Source organism: Anarhichas minor, unplaced genomic scaffold (assembly GCF_050575085.1).
Source record: "Anarhichas minor isolate MPS153535 unplaced genomic scaffold, ASM5057508v1 ptg000011l, whole genome shotgun sequence".
In the NCBI taxonomy this organism is placed as follows: Eukaryota; Metazoa; Chordata; class Actinopteri; order Perciformes; family Anarhichadidae; genus Anarhichas; species Anarhichas minor.
This window is the reverse complement of record NW_027466457.1, coordinates 8383527-8402082: the sequence shown is the minus strand read 5'-3', so window position 1 is coordinate 8402082 and position 18556 is coordinate 8383527. Positions and strand designations below refer to the sequence as shown.

Sequence of the window (18556 nt, the reverse complement as noted above, 5' to 3'; positions counted from 1 at the left end):
CTGTATTTGTTTGGTTGATTGTGTCCACTTCTACAATACTTCACTACAATATTCTGTGGAGGGATGGGTAGAATTGTTGATTTGATTGAAATGATCCAAATATGACAGGAGGTTGTCATCATGAGGACAGAAGTAAATTTGATTTGAATGTTATTAAGTCGAGGCAGAGAGTCCAGTGTTTGATGTTGCGTTCCTGTCAACAGTAGGACAGATAAGGGGATTCTGCACATACCTGTTGGCTCTGCTGCCAGTGTATAAATGGCAACCTGGACGCTCGGGGATGAACACATACTGACACACACACACACACACACACACAGGTTGGCTGTCAAGATAAGTCATGGTCAGTACAGTGGCAGAGTACTATGAGCGTGATTAGTTTTCTAAACCTGAAGCTAATCCTTTCTGCACAGATTGATCAGTTTTAATGTTCTAGATGGACGCAGCACTCATGGTGAGTTTCACTTCTTTTCCTTCTTATTTTAATAGAATAAAGAAGCACATTTCTTGAAATATTCAGTTAGGTGTGTTCTGGTTTTAGGTGTCCGTCTCTCTGCTTGGACTGGCTCTTGTCCTGCTCTCCTTCCCTGAGCATGCTTCTCTGAACAGGGTATTTGACAACACCTCAGGTAGGATTTCTGTTTGATTGTTACTGATGAGGCCAGACACTGAGGTTTTCTAACTGCATCCATGTTTTCCTTTGTGCTAATGTCAGGAGCTGTGTATCCAGGATCTGTATTTGTAAGGGAGGCACTTCAGAGGGCGATTGAGCTGACGGATGCTGCTTACGCACGCACAAGTGAACGGTAAAGTTGACTGGGTCGCTATGGAGATATTTCAGACTCACTGACAAAAATATACATCATCATTTTACATCTGTACAGAATTGTTGTACTAAATGCTATTAATGTTTCCAGGGTAAAGACAACTCTGTCTGAAGGCGCTCTGAGACCCAGTGACCTGCTGGCTCAGTTTAAACAGACTGAAGCCAAGACCAGGACTCAGATCAGGGCTGCAGAACTGTTGGACAACACAGTGGAGCTGATCAGAGAGATGGTCTACACTCACACAATGGTGCAGCCCGACCATCAGGGTACAGAGCAGCAGAAAAACACAACACATCACCTTTAAGGCTACTAGTACTACAACTAGTACTTATCTTACATGCAAGCCCCGCCTTACATTGGCTTTCAGTATGTTTCGGACTACAGATAACCATCAGGGTTTTTTTACGCTGCCCTTTAATTTATCCTCATATAATGCAACAAACATGTTCCCGGATCCACTGTTGAAAAGCTAAATATTCATAAAAATGAGCAAAATATAATAATAAAATATTCAGAAGGTAAAAGGTACAAATTCACAGAAAATGTCAGGAGCCCGTTGGTTCAAATAGGTTTGTCTTCTGACATAAGGCAAGAGCAAATGATCTGATCAACCACTCCAAACAAGTTAAAGCCAGCTGTTGTTTTTTCTTCTGAATATTATAGTTATTATTTGTATGACTTAGATGTTGTGTTAACTGTATGTTCCCAAAGAGCTGCTGAGTGAAAGAGACATGGAGAATCTGCTGCAGGTGACTGGCTGCTCCGCTGAGCTGCAGAGACCCAGCTGTGACACCGACTGTCTGTCTGAGCGCTACAGATCCATCACAGGAGAGTGCAACAACAGGTTATTGCTTATACAATAGAAAACTTGTATAGTCACAGAGCAGTGCTGACTTCTAATATATGTAGTTGTTTTTTGATAACTGTGATGTGTCTGTTATTTATTTTGTCCTGTTAAGACATAATCCCAGATGGGGAGCTGCAAACATCCCATATTCCCGCTGGCTGCCTGCAGAGTACGAGGATGTGTGGGGGATGCCCAGAAGCTGGGACCCAGAGCACACCTACCATAACGCCAGTCTGCCTCCAGTAAGAGCCCTGCAGCAGCCCTCAGTCGTCCTCTGTCCCGTCATCTGCCGTAGTCTAAACCCTCCTGATTTTGTTTGGTGTCCAGGTGCGGCTGGTGTCTCAGGAAGTGCTGTTCACTCACAATGACAACATCTCCCTGGACTCCACTCTCTCCCACCTGCTGGTGGAATGGGGTCAGTGGATTGACCACGACGTGGTCCTGACGCCTCAGAGCCCCAGTACGTCCGCATTCAGGACAGGAGCTGACTGCACACACACCTGCAGCCGGGACACGCCGTGCTTCCCCATACAGGTACACTCCTGCATCTTTGATTTTATTTGGTAATAGAACTTTTATTTGTCTTCAAAGAAATGTGTGTGCCTAAGACGCTCGATATACATACTAAAATAAATATTTAAATAGTTTGAATTTTCCATACGCATAAAGTGCATAGTACACATGCCATATACATAGTAAAATAAAGGAAACAAAAGAAGATAAATAAATTAAATGAAATAAAGGGAGGTACAAACAAATGAAGGTGCATGACAAAAATGAACCACTTACAATGTTGTAAATCACAAGCAATGAATAACTTAGGTAAAAAGGTATTTTATCACAATGTTATTGTGAAAAAATATTTTACTATTTAAAACAAGAATATTTGTTTTCCCCTCATCACCCACTATAAAAAACATATAACCTCTCTCTCCAGATCCCTCTGTCAGATCCTCGCAGTGGCATCCAGATTTGTATGCCTTTCTTCCGCTCTGCTCCCAGCTGTGTTGCTGGAGTCCCGACTCATCGCCACCGAGAGCAGCTCAACGCCATCACCTCGTTTGTAGATGCCAGTATGGTGTACGGCAGCTCCACTGGTATGGCCTCGACTCTGAGAAACCGCTCATCTCCTCTGGGCTCAATGACCCTCAACTCCAAGCACTCAGACCATGAGCTGGCCTACATGCCATATTTGCCACGCCAACAGCCTCACCTGGACCCCTGCGGCCCCCGAAACTCCATCACCTCAGGGGCATTGGAAAGATCCAGGCAGCAGGAGAACACCACATCCTGCTTTCAAGCTGGTGAGCAAGTAAATGTAATGAGTTGACTGTGCTCTGCAGGCTTCAGTGGAGCTTTCGTTTATGATTTGTGTTTCACAGGTGATTCAAGAGCTAATGAACATCTGGGTATGATCGCGCTGCACACACTCTTTCTGAGAGAGCACAACCGGCTGGTCAAAGAGCTGCACCTGCTCAACCCTCGCTGGAGCCCTGATACACTTTATCAGGAGGCCCGCAAGATCATGGGAGCCGTTCATCAGGTATCTAGCTTCTATCTGTTCACTACCTTCATGAGCATACCAGGCACTCTGACATTCTTTTAATCTTTCCAGATCCTAACATGGGAGCACTACCTGCCGCGGGTCCTCGGAGAGAGTGCCATGTCTCGTCTGATGCCTCCTTATAAGGGGTATGATCCCGAGGTGGATCCCAGCATCGCTAACGTCTTTGCAGCTGCTGCATTCCGTTTTGCCCACGTCACCGTGCAGCCAGTGGTGACCAGGCTGGGGCCAGGATACACCACCAACGCCCAGCATCCCCAGCTGCCTCTGCATCATTCCCTGTTTGCGTCTTGGAGGGTCGTGCAGGAAGGTAAAACTTCGAGGATGTCATACATTTAACTCAAATTACATACAATTTACTAATCTTATCTGCTACTATCTCTCTCTTTTCTCCTGGTGTGTCAGGTGGTATAGACCCTGTGCTGCGCGGCCTGTTGCTGTCTCCGGCAAAGCTGCAGACTCCAGGTCAGATGATGGTGGAGGAGCTGACAGAGAGGCTGTTTCAGGCACAGGGAGGGATGCCTCTGGACCTCGGGGCCCTTAACCTCCAGAGGGGCCGGGATCACGGCCTGCCTGGTACCAGGTTTCCTTCTTCTGGCACAGTACAGTGTTTTACCATCACGGTAGCTTTTTACATTACAGCTCAGTAATAACATGGTTATAGTGTAGTTTGAACATAAAGAGGTAATAGTTAAGTAATACCATGTGCTCACCAAAGTAATAACTCGGTAATAGCAAGTATTTACAATTTGCATATCAAGGTAATATTAGACGGAAATGTATGTAACAGGTTACTAAGGGGCAAAAAAAATGTAATAATGGGGAACACATTTAAAGATGGCAAAACTATTTTGTAATAGTATAGTGACATTTTGGTAACAATGTGGTAACCTGCTAGCAATAAAATGACTACATCAGTGTAACATTTGGATTAAATATGGCAATATAGTGACAATAATGGGGTTGTAACCTTATAATAATGAGGTAACATAGGTTGATGTTATGAGTGCAAGGCACATAGGTTCTATGTAATTACCATGAAGTATTGCTGCAAAATGCTAACCTACCTGTTTCTACTTAATTTCTCACTGAAGACATTTGATACTGTTAATGCCTTGTACATATTTTACACAGCATTAAACATATGATACATACATACACTGATATTAGCTTATAATATTGTAAACATCAACCTATATTACCTCATTATTTTTTCAAGTTATTACCCCATTAATGTAACTGTATTACCATTTTGTAATCCAAATTGTCACTGATATAACCCTTTTATTGTTAGGTTAGCAATTTGCTACCAAAATGTTACTATACTATTATTATAGTTTGCCTTGTTGCTATTTTAAAATATTTTTCCTTATGATTAGCCTTTGTTTTTGGCCTCTTATTACCATGTTTCATATATTTACGTCTAATGTGACACAGATATACCAAGCTATTACATGAATATTATTTTGTTAATTACATGCTATTTAAGTCCTCCACCAAAAACAAATCTTAGTTGACTAACACTCATATGAGTTTGTCTGGTAAAGTCATGATATAAACTGCCATAAAATAGTCAAAAAAATGTCATTGTACAGTACGTGTCCGTCTTACAAGTGTGCACCCAGGAACAACGTAGTACAAACAGTCCATAAACATGCCATACAACAAATTCCCGCACCAGGTGCCCTTCATATAAACAGGAAATCTCAAATATCTACACTGCAGGGATCTCACAAAGTGATGTGAATGCCACAAGGCTCAGTAAGTTTATCTTCACACACCCATATCCAAACTGAATTCACTAACTGTAATGTTATAAAAGCTATTCGTCTTATAACATTTTAGAGGAAATGGTGCATAGTTACAAAATCATTTCACTTACAGGTTAATAGCAGACCACCTCAAGGTGTCACTCAGAGAGAACCAGCACATTGATGTAGCATTTCAAAAATCTCATTGATGAGCCTTACAAATGTAATAAAAAGTCATAGTATGTGTTACGACATGTGGAACCACAGGAGAAACAGGACTCAAATGCACGACCCAGACAACAAGATAAGGTATAGGTATAGAACGTGGTCAAGGAAAAACAGGCAGAGATCACAGAAGGATAACAAGGAAAATGGCTGGAATGCTTGACACAGAGGATGAAGAAGAACTGGCACATAGACTGTAACGCAGGGTTTAAATACACTGGGCAGTTGTGGGTGATTAGACACAGGTGGATTCAATCAGGGGCGGGTCAGACAATCACAACAGGGTAAAACACACAAAGGCAGGAAGTGAAGTTATCTGAAACGAGAGGAGAGGTAAGTCACACAAAATAAAACAGGAAATACTGACAAAAGGAAAAAATAAGAAAACAACTTAGGAGGCAGGACGAGAAATTACAGTGTGTCAAACAAATATTATTAAAGTCGTAGTATATTATATTATAATAAAGTCATAGTATGTCATAAAATGTCATACTAATGTATCTCATAAAAAAGGCATAGTTTAATTTGTCATAAAAATGACTTTATAACATACTATACTATGAAATTGTTATGGCATAATACACACGTGTATGTCAAATATGATTTTAATGATTTACTTTACTATGACACGTTTCATGTCATATAAAAATATCATAGTATGTCATAAGAAAATCATAATTTCGTGTGTATGAGATACTATATAATGACATTAAAAAGTTATTATATAGTATCTCATACAAAGTCATACTATGGTTTCTCATGAAATGTCAGTATTGTATGTCATAATAAATTACATTTAGCATGTCATAAAATGTAATAGAAAAGTCATAGTATAGTATGTCATGAAAAAAGTTTTGGAAAAGTCACAGTATAGTATGTAATTGAAAAGTATTTAATAAAAATGTCTTACTTTTGTACATCATAAAACAGTCACATAAATTAAATGTCATAAAAATGACCTTATACAACATACTATGACATTGTTATGGCATACTTACTATAACATTTATATTACATAAGTTAATGTGACATTTTGTATAAAATACTATACACTATACGACTTTTTGTTGACATTTTATGAATTAATATACTATGACTTTATGACACTTTTCATGTCATATAAAAATGATAGTACAGTATGAAAAAACATCAGTTTTATTATGTCATAAAAAAGTCATCGTATAGTAGGCTACAGGGGTGTCCAAACTTTTTTCCAAAGAGGGCCAGATTTGATAATGTGAAAATGCCCAAGGGCCAACAGTCCCTGCTGACATTATTTTAAACAAAGGCAACAGTCTCATGACAAATTAGGCAGACACAGTTGTTTCGGTTTTCGGTGAAAAAAATATTGCGATCTCCACCTCTCCTGGAAGCGGCGGCCCTCATTATCGACTTTCCTTTTTTTACTTGCCGTAACATGACAGTTCAAGGGTCAGAGCCAATTTCAAACAGCCAGACAGTTACAGAGTGGTGCTGCCACCATGAGGTAAAAGGAGGAATTGCATGTTGAATTTGTATGATTTATTCATTCCGTTTTGACTGTGCTGGCGGGCCATAAATAATGCATTTTAAGACAGAAGGCGCGGGCCATATAAAATCTGACCTCGGGCGTGATTGGCCCGCGGGCCGGACTTTGGACATGCCTGTTCTATACACTGTAGCTTCTTTACATTCTAATAGAATGTAAAGAAGTTACATTGTATTAGAATGTAGCTTCTTTACATTCTAATAGAATGTAAAGAAGTTACAGTGTTGCCTTTTCTTTTCTTTCCACAAGAACATAATTTTGTCAGGTTGATAAACAAATGTCACTTTACTTCCTGACATTATTGCTATTTTACAGTATGTCATAAAAATGTAATAAAACAGTTATTGTATGGGAAAAAGTCAGTAGAGTATGTCATTGAAAAGTATTTAATAAAATGTCATACTTTTGTATGTCATAAAACAGTCTGCCCTGAAAGACTTTGTTGATTCATGAACCAGTTCCAGATGTAGGAATGTGTTTTAATTAGCACTGCAGATCCCCACTAGTCCAGTAGTAGATGTTTGAATAAACATTGCTCGTCAGTTCAGACACAAGTTGTTGTTAAGAGTTCGTAGTCAGCCTTTAAATACAGTACACGGTGTTTGCTCAAGTAGAATGTTGAGTCTTTTGCACCTGGTTGTCAGTGAACCGTGTTCATTTATTCGGACGTTTAGTAAAGGTACTTTTTGTCTCAGGTAATTGAAACCCGGTATTTAATGCTCCCCTTCACTTCCTGTCCCATCTCACCCCACAAGGATATGGCTCATGGAGAAAGTCCTGCAGCCTCTCTGTTCCCAATACTACATCAGAACTGGCCGAAATTCTGGCCAACTTCACTTTGGCTCACAAACTCCAGCTCCTCTACGGGACGCCACACAACATCGATGTGTGGGTCGGGGCCATCTCTGAGCCCGCTCTTCCAGGAGGCCGAGTCGGACCACTGCTGTCCTGCCTGCTGGCGAAACAGTTCATAGCGCTGAGAGACGGGGACAGGTGATACCAACTCCTCCGATGTAACATTACGACCATTAAAATGCAAGAAGAGACATCTGAAACTGTCTTTCGTCTCCCCAGGTTTTGGTGGGAGAGAGAAGGAGTGTTCACCAGCACCCAGAGGAGACACCTCCACGGCGTCTCTTTGTCTCGTATCATTTGTGACAACAGCCACATCACTCATGTCCCCGCTGACCCGTTCTCACGTACCGAGAGGCCAGAGGACATGCTGGCCTGTTCGCACCCGCTGATCTCCCACCTCAACCTCAGCCCCTGGAAAGAACCAGACACGGGTGAGGAAGTTGAAAAGAAAACAACGTGATGTCAGGTCTGTCTTGTGTTTTCACATGGACATGTCTGCCCTCTCTTACAGATCCCAACTGTGGCCCGATACCCAGGATTCAATCTGGCTACTCCCTGCTCTGTGACTCTGTGATTCTGTATCAGTGTCACTCTGGCTTCAAGCTGCTGGGATCGTTGTCTGTCAGCTGTGATCCAAACAGCCAGAAGTGGAGCCCCACACCCCCAACGTGTCAAGGTACGAAGACTAAACTAGGGCCTGGTGACAAGGCTGGAGTAGATGAAGATTCTTTAAGACCAGTGCAGCAAAATATGGTTTATGTGTTGAAAATAACATTGAACAAAATCTTACAATGGTGATCTTGAGATTCAGATGTGAAGCAAAACTTTTCTAGATCTTGGAAACTATAATCAGCAAAACTATCTCCCAACAAGGTCCATTCATAAGGTCTTCTGGAGCTTTTGATCTCATCACATGATCTTCCTTAGCAGATGGGAGTTTTCCCAGATGTCAAGAAATTGTAGCCGTTTCTATTTCTCCGAGCACTTTAATGGCTTCTTATCTACATGAAGTTAATTATTGACTTTGGAAACCGTAGTCGACTAAATAATCTCAACACATGATAAAGAGTGAAGGTTCAATCTCAACTTTAAAGCCAACATGTAGGGGACAACCTCAAATGCGATCAAAAGCTCCAGAAGAGCTTCTCAATTAATCTTGAGGTGAAATTGCTTTGTCAACTATTACCAAACTATAATAGTTTGTTTTTGTGAGAAACCGGCGATTAGCTACAAAATGCACGTGTCATTCATATCAGTGTGTTTTCCTGATTGTTGCAGATATTAATGAATGTATAGAACAAACTTCTGTCTGCCCACTAAATCTGGAGTGTCTCAACATACCCGGTTCCTTTATTTGCTCAGGTTGGTTCAGAGTATTTGAAGATTCTTTTAGCACATGTTCTTCCCGTTTGATATTTGGTGCCAGATGCTTTTGTTGTTAAGTACTTTGTAACTTTTGTTTTGAAAAGTAGATAAATCCGTCCGTCCTTACATTGCTGAGAGTCATTTAAACATGCACAGCATAAAAACATCTCTTACTTCTGATCCTGGACCTTCATGTTTGTGTGCACTGATGCAGAACCCTCCTCGCTGTCCGTCGTCTCCGTCGTCACTGCAGTGGTAGTAGTGATCGGTGGTGTGGCGGCTCTGCTGATGATCATGTTCTGTTGTCGAAGGTAAGACACTGGAGGTACAAATCGACTTAATGGGTCCAGGTGTTTTTGTTATTTTATACAAATACTAAAGGACTGCCTTTGCCACTGCTACAAAGGAATTGTTGTACTTCTGTTTCCCTCGTCTTGAAACCAATGCGTTTTTTTAATGGGTTTTTGGTTAAATGCCTGAATGAAGGATTGTGGATAACTCAAGTTTAAGAACTTTTTACGTTTTGTTCTACGATATGAAATAAGTCAGTAAATACTCTTTGATGATATTGTAGGCTTGACCACAATCACAATGAGAATTTTGATAAATAATCATCAGTAATGTGGATATAATGACAAAGTGGGAAAAGGCAAATAATAGAACAGCTGTGACAATTTCAGCTGATCCAAGAGGGTTTTTAAATAGTGAATTTAATTAAAAGGAACCCATGAAGGAAAACTTCTAATTACAAATGTGGATACGTGGTTTTCACTACAGTGACAATAAGTGCATGAAAAATTGTAATCTGAAAAGTAACCAATAACTGCAATTACGAGACAAATTCACTGGAGTAAAAAGTACAGAATTTGTCTCTGAGATATAATTGAGTAGAAGTGTAAAGTTGCATAAAAAGGTAAATTAAAGTACACATACCTTGGATTTGTACTGCACTTACATGTAATTGTACTCAGTCACATTCCACCACTGCTAAAGTCATACATATTTAGTAAATTGACATGTTCTATAAATTGTTCATTCACCCTGTAACATAATAAAACATAATAGTTTTTAAGTTAAATATGAATAACTAAATATCTCTGTTGCAGATATTTTCCGAAGAAAGAAGAGTTGGTCAATGCCGGATGTTGCCAGGGGAAAAGTTAAAAAGAGTTTGGTCAATGTTTGTTTTCATGTTCCTCTAAAGCATGTTATTTGATTATCTTACTGTCTTCATTATTTTAAGTTGCAAATGTATTGATCTTTGCACTTTCTGTCGATATAGCAGTAGAATATTTGGTCTTGTTAATTTACAACATTAAGGCTAGACTAACGTTTTACATTAATAAGTATCCCTGTTGTAGATCATTGTAGATAACTACTAACTATAAAGCATGACCTGCTCATGTGTTCACATGTTTTGTCCTCTGGCTACACATTATGTAACGGACCAATCCAAGTCAAACAATTTATTCAGGTTGTAATCTGTATGATGAGGCCACGAAAACAGAATAACAAGCTTACCAAAGTCCTTTCAATCCGGAAACGAAAATCTTACTGGAATGTCTGCTCCAGAAACAGATTTTCATACCATAAAGCCTCTCTGAGCGGGATATCGTCTCTCTATCCCCGTGCCTTATTCCTGCTTACAAACCCGTTAAGTAACTGTGTGCTTCGGAGCGTTTGGTATCGGGGTAACCATGTTCCTAGTGACGACCTTAATCTAAAGCCAAGTCAGCGTCGTGCCCTGAGAGAAATAGGTCCCTGATTTAAAGTGAACTACAGCGATGCATCATCTTTCCCGAACTTTAATGTAAACTTCACAAAAGGCCACAAAGAGCCGACATCAAACCAGCTGATTCATTTATCTTCTGTTAGATTTTGCTCTAACGAGACCTATAAATCACACACACTTCGAAGGTGATGTAGTGAGGCTACAATGCCTCGTCTTTAATGGAGTGCTTTAATTATCAGTACACTGAGGTTAGGAACCTCGAAGCCCTAAAGAAGGCTCAGAAGCAGTTATTGCACTTTCTGACACAATATTCTTAATTTTTACCTTCAACGGACCGTTTCTGTACAAATTGGACATTAATAACAATAACAATAAATCTATTCTATGAAGTACAACCAATATACACTGTATAATATGGCTATGTACTACATTCATGCAAAGTAATTTATGGCTTTAACATGTACATACTCTTCATTGCAAACATGCAAAACTACAGTTGTGCATATTGCAATCACTTCTATTGAAGCGTGTTCATTTTTTGACTATATTGTAAAACAGTCACTATTTTGAGTGTGGAGGTGTCATAACTAAGTTATTAACATTATTTTGGATTATGAAGGTCAGGCTTACATGAAGCCGTTTCATTTACGTGTTTGTACAAGGCATCTAGAACAAGTAGTGCAAGAGTGCATCAACAAAATGAAGGCCATGCTGAGACAAATGTCTGGTGTTTGAGCCGCTAAATGAAAGGAACTAAGAGATGCTAGTGAGCATTATATTTATGTAAGAATAAAGAAAACAACCCACATAATTGTTCTGTGGAAACCACATGGATATTGTCAATCCCACAGGAGAATGATTACATTACATAGTTATACAAGTATGTAATACTTGAGGTAAGAGACCAACTAAAGTCTCTACACTGCTTTCATTCTTTGTGCTCATCTTTTCAACAGACTAACGCCTGGAACATGAAACTTAGAGTCTATTTGTATTAACATGAGAAGTTGTGTATACTCCGCCGGGGAGGTTCAGAAAAAGTAACAATTCTCCTCACCGGTGGAGGGAATTACTGGAGGCCTGCAGTATAACAGAAAATATATTTTACATATCTGGGAATACCACCATCTTTAGAGTCATGTTATTTCACTTCTTTCTAGCTGTGCTGGTTTAACTCTTTGTCATATTGCATAAAAGTGGCACATGAACATTTTCTACTTCCCTTGTTGATCAACCTCTGCTTGCAGCACTAATTCTGTACAATCCCTGCTACAAAAACTGATCCAAGAACTGCTAGTTACCACAGTTTCACCCTGACCTCGAATAATCAAGGTCCTGGGATTATGCGGTCCTTTCGGGTGTTTCAGTGGACTGTCAGGTCCTCTAGCCCTGGTCAGTGAGGTAGAAACCCAACTTGGCCACAGTCATCTCTCTGCGGAGACGCATCACCTCCCAGAACATCTGCTCCGCTGGACGAAGGCAAAGAGACAACAACAAGAAAAGAGACAACACGTCAGCTGCCTGAATAAAACCCTTGTTGGCAAAGCAAGAGTCAAAGGAGGCAAAACAGATTCATACGAAGAAAATAACATGATATTTAAAATACACGTTAGTATTAACTTACCATCGTGTCTCACCAGGCCCTGCTGGATGTAACGGATATAAGTAAAAAAATTGCAAACAGCTGTGATCTAGAAAAGGTGAGATACGGACCAGGTCACATGTAGCAACACTTAACAGCTGTGCGTCTACTGAAGGTTACAGAGACAAAGTGATAGTTACCCGTGCTCGGCTGGAAGGAGAGATGTAATAGTAGCTCCCCTTGTCACCAAGTTTAATGCGATGTCGGCAGAGGCGCGACATGCCGCTTAATGCACATTTTCTACAAACAGAAAGATCAGTTGTCAGACAATTACAGCTTCAACACGTGAATACACACTTGTCACTGTTTAATCACAGCCAACACGAGTAAAATCCCTTCCGGTATTATTAACAACAAAACTTGTGCAACTTTGAATTAACACTTAAGTGAAAACACATTCCAGACACAAACGTTTTAGAAGAGAAACAGCACAAAAAAAATAAATAGTAGTGCACAATCAGAGAAAGTTAGTCACTGGAAGAGGAAAAGGTTCATTAATATATATTCACACACATGCAGAAGTCATTCATTTACAGATTTGTTTACAACCTTTCAGACGCCAGGATCGGCAGACTTCATGCTGTAGTAATTTGTGTTAGTGAAAAGCAAGTGATTGTTCCTGAGAGGACTTACGTCTCTATTCCTGCCCTAAAGCCACTGGAAAGAAAAGATTATCTTAAATCAGACAGTGATCAGAAATGTGCCCGTTAATTAAACCCCTCTCAGATACGTGGGAAGACAGTGAAACACCTTCTATGACCACTAATCATCAGGAGGAATTACAAAACCAAAGAACAGTGGATTGTCAGTGCTGATTTAGCCATTGTTTAGCAGTGAATAGTGAAAGAGAGGACACATTGACAGATGACACGTCGTCGTGATAACTCACTTCGGGCCGCCACACTCGATAGCGGAGGCTTTGACCACCGGTAACGCCGACATGGCCACTGGCTCGATAGTCAAAGAGTTGTTTTCCACTGCACTCTGCACCAGCTGCGACAGCTGTGAAGAACAGTTCTCAATAATGTCAACATGACTTTAAACTAGGAGTGTCGCAATATACCGGTACTTTGACGATAACCGTGATATTTAAAAAATGAAATATTAGCATCCTGTTAACAGTCTAATAAACATATAATAATATTATGTAAATAATCCAGTGCCTCTTAAACGGTTACAGACTCTCTCTCTACATCCCTATACTCGCATTGAGTGTAGGCCTAATTGCAATGGTCTGTTATTCAGAGCAGCGGTCTGCTCTGACGAAGGAGGTAGGAGTGTAATAACGTGTAAGTAATCTACTCTCTCCCCACATCGCTACACAAAGATTTTGAGTGCAATTAGTTTGCCAGAAAACAGACTAAACACACAATAAACAAAGACTGATGGCATTCATTCGCATGGGTTTTTTTAAACAACCTTTCCGTGGCTATTGCAATAATATTCTTATCATGAATTCTTTAGACCACGATAATGGTGTAGTGAAAATGTGATAATGTGACAGCCCTACTTCAAACAATGAAGTATAACAAACGCAGTGGTAGATTCTGACCTCAGATCTGGTGAAGGAGAGGCAGGGTCCGATGTCTTCTCCGTAGATGCGACTCAAGAAGACAGAGGAGCGCTCTACACTTGGATTCTCCTTCCACAGCAAGAACTCTGCGTACAGAACAGAGTCCATCTGAAGATAGAAAACTCACTTATTAGACTGCAGAAAAAGATAGCTTTGGTCGATGGGTCCTCATTTGACTTTTCAAAATCTAAATAAGGTTGAAGTAGTTTGGCATGCCTCATTACGCTTTTGGTGCGTGTACGACCATCTAAATCGATAGGTGTACTTAAGAATAAGAGCGTCAGGCGTTTTCAAGGCGTTTGGGCCCTTATGAGGCCTGGTCGAAGAGATGCAGTTACCTGTCTGCTGTCAGTGCACAGCCCCTCCCCCCGCTCCTGCCGGTAAGGGTCAAATGTCACACTGACAGATTGGCCAGGAACAAGGCAGAGTATCAGAGAAAGGAGAGCAGGAACAGCAGGCTGAGAGAGGAAGAGCGACCAGAGACAGAGAGGAAGAACAAGTCAGGAGAGGTTAGTACTGGGAGAAAAGAAAAAAGCAAAGAGAACTGGAACTGGAAACAGAGATAAGGGGTAGAAACAGAGAAACACACAAAGAAGAAGAAAGGGCAAATGCACAAACTTCATTAAGGTTACCTCTCGGTGCTCTTTGGCCGCAATGGAAACTGAAGGTTCTGGCTTTCCAGGTGAAGATGTAAAGGCACCGCTCGCGCTCTTATTGCGGACGTGGCGTGCCGCTCCCCTGGTTCCTGGCGGCTGCAGCTGTGGATGCAGCTGGCGGTTCGGTGAAGAAGGTGTCGATGTCAGCACCAGAGTCTTGAGTGCCGTCACCTCGGCTTGCAGAACATCAATCTGGGAGCCAGACGCAGTAAAAGTGCAGAAGAAAAAAAGGAAATGGGGAAAGTGACAAAAGTCTGATGATGGAAGGAAAATCAATAACAGTAACTTCATTTTCTGACATCAAACGTATCTAAAATAAACTTAAAATAGCAGTTTTTAAGAGACATCAGTTCAATTCAAAAATGGTTCAGCTGCAATGAATGAATTTAAATGATAGTTTTAACTGCAGTACAGAAACAGACAAACGTCATCACACACCTTTCCCTGAGCCTCCTTCAGCTGTTTCTCCGCTGCTGCTTGTTTGACGTTAGCCTCATGCACCATCTTGTGAGCTTCCTGTTGCGATGAAGATTGAAACATTACCACAAAGTCTGTTATCCATTTATACTGTGGTTTTTGAAAAAGGATGTCTGAAATCCTTGATCGGACGTTGTTCTTGATAATTCACTAATTGTGAACAGCAAATCTGTTAAAGCAGTAATAAGTGATGAAAACATCACAACAACACAAATCAAGCTTTTGTTTACTTTAAAGTCATGTATAACTGGGTATACGTATGTAGGTAAAAGTATAAGTGAAAGTCTGTGTACATTTCATATTTTGAAATACACAAATTGTTTTTGTGTAATGTGCAAGCAAATTAAATAAAACAAATATGCACTGTTCCCAGTGTCTCTAAATTGAGGATTTGGTGCTTTCCTCTCGTTATATAAGTGTTAAATTAGGGTCCTATGATTTCTGCGATGTGGAAAACACAAATGCAATTGCGAAATTTGATGATACGCATGCTGCTTCTCTGCTTTACAACTGAGCCAAAGTTGGGCAACTGTGGAAAAAGAATTTCTCAACCACATGATTAGACAACATGTGCTTAGATCATAAACATAAAAGAATTTAAAAAACAGATTTTATAGCGCCATATAAATGGATTATGTCTGGGTTTCAGACAATCAGACATAACTAGACATCTGGAAAATCTTGATGAACATTTCACTATTCTTTGAAGTTTTAAGGATTAAATGATTATTGCAGTTCTGGGGCAACAAGAAAACCAAAACAATGAACCACAAGAGGCTGAAACTTTCTGTCGAGCTGAGGTGAGCTGACGAGTTGATAATTGATGAGATGATTGTAAAGCGTCACAGCATCACGTCACTTCCTCATCACTTGATTATTGCTTACTTCAAACAGACTGGCAGTCAGCTCTTCCAGCTCCTGCTCCAGTTGGTTCCTGACCTGTGACAGACGCTCACACTCCTTGTCCTTTAGTTTCAGTTCCTGAATTGTGTAAGAGAAAAGTTCACAATCACATATAACAAGGAAGGACATTTGCATCGTCAACGTTTTTTCAGGTCACACAATGCTTTGTGTGTCTATGTGCAATAGCATAAAGTAGGTTACAACACCTTCTTTGCAGTGTCCAGCTGTTCCCTGAGGATCTCCGAGCCCTTTTCTCTAATTTCTTTTTCTTTGATCTCCAGCGAGGAGCTACGGAGCCGGGAGAGGCCGCCATGGTCCCTGCCTGAGATGGGCCCAGCCTTGCCTCCTCCCTCCACTCTGGACTTAGGCTCTGGATCCAGATCTACCAACCTAACATAAAGAAACATAAAAGATTTCATGTCCACTCCTAAAACTGAGTTGTTATAAAGACAGGGTACTATGATATTAGCTTGATGTAATGATAATGACCCACAATTCATCGTTCCTGTATGCTTTGTGTTGTAGGTCATTGTGTGTCTTAATTGTGGGTGCCAAGGAGCTGCAGATGTAAATAATTTTTTAGGATTTTACTTTTAACTTTAAGATTTATTTTAAGATAACTCTTGTACACATTAAACATTAACATTACATTACATTTCAACCTTATGTTATATATTGTACATCATGACTTTTAACATAAAACCAGTTTAGTGTTGGAGTTTTCCATTCACACATGGATAAACAGAAAGTGACCCTAACAAGGAACATGAAACTATGAAGTCATCACTTTCATGTAGGACGGGTGATCATCAGTAAAAATAAAAATACTAATTGGTATTCATTAGGTACACCTGGCTAAAATAAATGAAATCCTTAACCTGACAGTAAGGTTATATCGTTCAGTTTTTGGGAGGCTGTAGTTTAGTGTTTCTATTATTTTGTCTACCTCATGTATAGCCAATGTTTCAACAAAAGAAAATGATGCAATAGGAAAATAGCAGCCAGTTCATGAGCCCAGATAATTATTGTTAATAGGATTTAATGCAAGGCTGTTTTCGTTTTTAGCAAGGTAAACCTAACAAACCGAGAACTGCTAAACCTGTGAAATACACAATTTAAAATGTTTAAAACAATAGGCTACATTACATTACAGTCATTTAGCAGACGCTTTTATCCAAATGTTGTACTGAACAACAACACTCTACATTTAAATATAAAGTTCATTAAAATGTTTCCCACTTCAGGTTTCAAACACTATTTGCTTATCATCACTTTAAAATAGACAGCAGGATTGTGTCTGGCAACATAAACACATTTTCATTCACAGCTCTGATGAGGAATCATTTCCCCTCTGAGTCACTCTCAGTGAAATCACTTGAGACCTCTGAGAGACCCCGGACCACAGGTTTAGACCCTCTGCTAGTGCATTAGCAATCGCAACATTCAAACGTTTGAAAGCTTAAAGCTGCAAAAACGACCGTGATCGACCCACAAACATTAACCGGGGCTTTCCGCTATAGTCGTTAGTTAACAGTTAACGCTGCAACTTTTTACAGCGGGTAGGTTTCCCTCAGTATCCGCCCTTACCCTGTCAGTGTCCCGGGACCGCAGATCAATCTCCCACCCTGGCTGTGTGTCTGTCAGCTTCTCCCCTCCAGCGTCCTTCAGTTGTTGTTGTTGTTGTTGTTATTAAATTAACAAATACTGTACAAACTGAGCTAACCTTAGCTGCTTTCAGTTAAAACCTCAGCTGTTTTAAATCAGCGGAGGAATGCGGACGCTGACGTAGACGACCGACAACAACAGCAGCGATCTGCTGAGAACAAAAGAAACGATTTATTAAAAGTGTAACGCAGACTTACAAAACACTTTTTCCAGCCGCGGCCGACACGGTTTCGCTTCTCATCCCCGCGTCCTTATTTCCAGGCAGAAAAAAAAGCGAGTGTCTCTCCACTCCGGTTCTGCCCTTTACGCACCGGTCACATGACAGCGCATCCACTCCCAACGCCCTCACCGACAAAACCCGGGCCGGTCCTCTGCCAGAGCACAACAGTGCGCACCGCCCAATAACCTCGAGCCAACATCCACAGTAAACGAACACCTGATACGCGTACCTGTTTATCTGTAAGTGGGAGCACGTGAGGCTCTGACAGTTAAAACCCCTTAGGGAAACGAGGGGGGTCATGCAACATAACAAAAATTAAAACTAAAAGCACAAAATATATTATAATTTATCGATTACCTACCAAATGAAATCTCTTGAGTTCTTTGCCTACAGCCAGAGACCTTTGTTTCACATCATCCTTCATCTCTTTCTCTTCCCTCATTTCCTGTCAGCTCTCCACTGTACCCTCTAATAAACGCAACAAAAATACAATTGAAACAAATCCTGATCTGACCTCGCAGGAGACCCACGGACTGAAAACCTGAATGTGTGCTCAGTCTATGAACATGCTGCATGGAGTCTGATGGCTGTAATGCAGAATAAGACTTCATGCGAAACAAGCCTTAGACGACATGTATTGTTGGAGTTAAAGTAATAACTACATAGTTTACATATGTAGTCATTTGACTTCACCACATGCTGCCTACCTAAATGTGATCGTCACCA

At 40.5% G+C, this 18556-nt stretch overlaps 2 protein-coding genes across 2 annotated transcripts; one reads left to right on the top strand and one right to left on the bottom strand.

Annotated features, from left to right (window-relative positions):
- The first annotated feature begins 436 nt into the window (after positions 1 to 436).
- epx (eosinophil peroxidase) lies at positions 437 to 10330 on the top strand. Its single transcript, XM_076089767.1, has 17 exons — positions 437 to 454; positions 542 to 629; positions 710 to 806; positions 918 to 1093; positions 1539 to 1671; positions 1787 to 1916; positions 2002 to 2208; positions 2612 to 2978; positions 3057 to 3217; positions 3290 to 3548; positions 3644 to 3814; positions 7498 to 7735; positions 7817 to 8028; positions 8109 to 8273; positions 8876 to 8959; positions 9177 to 9273; positions 10069 to 10330. Exons 1-17 carry the CDS (start codon positions 437 to 439, stop codon positions 10124 to 10126), a joined length of 2661 nt encoding a protein of 886 aa, XP_075945882.1. The 3' UTR covers positions 10127 to 10330.
- A 549-nt stretch (positions 10331 to 10879) lies between these two features.
- Positions 10880 to 16189, bottom strand: rab3il1 (RAB3A interacting protein (rabin3)-like 1). Its single transcript, XM_076089212.1, has 9 exons — positions 16152 to 16189; positions 15928 to 16023; positions 15004 to 15081; positions 14542 to 14757; positions 13889 to 14017; positions 13226 to 13338; positions 12477 to 12576; positions 12319 to 12385; positions 10880 to 12163 (listed from the first exon to the last, which is right to left on the bottom strand). The coding sequence occupies exons 3-9, from the start codon at positions 15067 to 15069 to the stop codon at positions 12078 to 12080; spliced, it is 777 nt and encodes a 258-aa protein (XP_075945327.1). The 5' UTR covers positions 15070 to 15081; positions 15928 to 16023; positions 16152 to 16189; the 3' UTR covers positions 10880 to 12077.
- Positions 16190 to 18556: the final 2367 nt, after the last annotated feature.

What these genes read in the sequence shown, in the direction of transcription:
- epx (XM_076089767.1), top strand. An exon ending in GGTGCAGCCCGACCATCAGG is followed by an intron (nt 1,094 to 1,538) that starts GTACAGAGCAGC and finishes ATGTTCCCAAAG; the next exon opens with AGCTGCTGAGTGAAAGAGAC. An exon ending in ACAGGAGAGTGCAACAACAG is followed by an intron (nt 1,672 to 1,786) that starts GTTATTGCTTAT and finishes TGTCCTGTTAAG; the next exon opens with ACATAATCCCAGATGGGGAG.
- rab3il1 (XM_076089212.1), bottom strand. Translation starts at nt 15,069, where the DNA reads ATGGTGCATGAGGCTAACGTCAAACAAGCAGCAGCGGAGAAACAGCTG. An exon ending in CGGCCAAAGAGCACCGAGAG is followed by an intron (nt 14,018 to 14,541) that starts GTAACCTTAATG and finishes TTCTATCTTCAG; the next exon opens with ATGGACTCTGTTCTGTACGC. An exon ending in TCTCCTTCACCAGATCTGAG is followed by an intron (nt 13,339 to 13,888) that starts GTCAGAATCTAC and finishes TGTTCTTCACAG; the next exon opens with CTGTCGCAGCTGGTGCAGAG.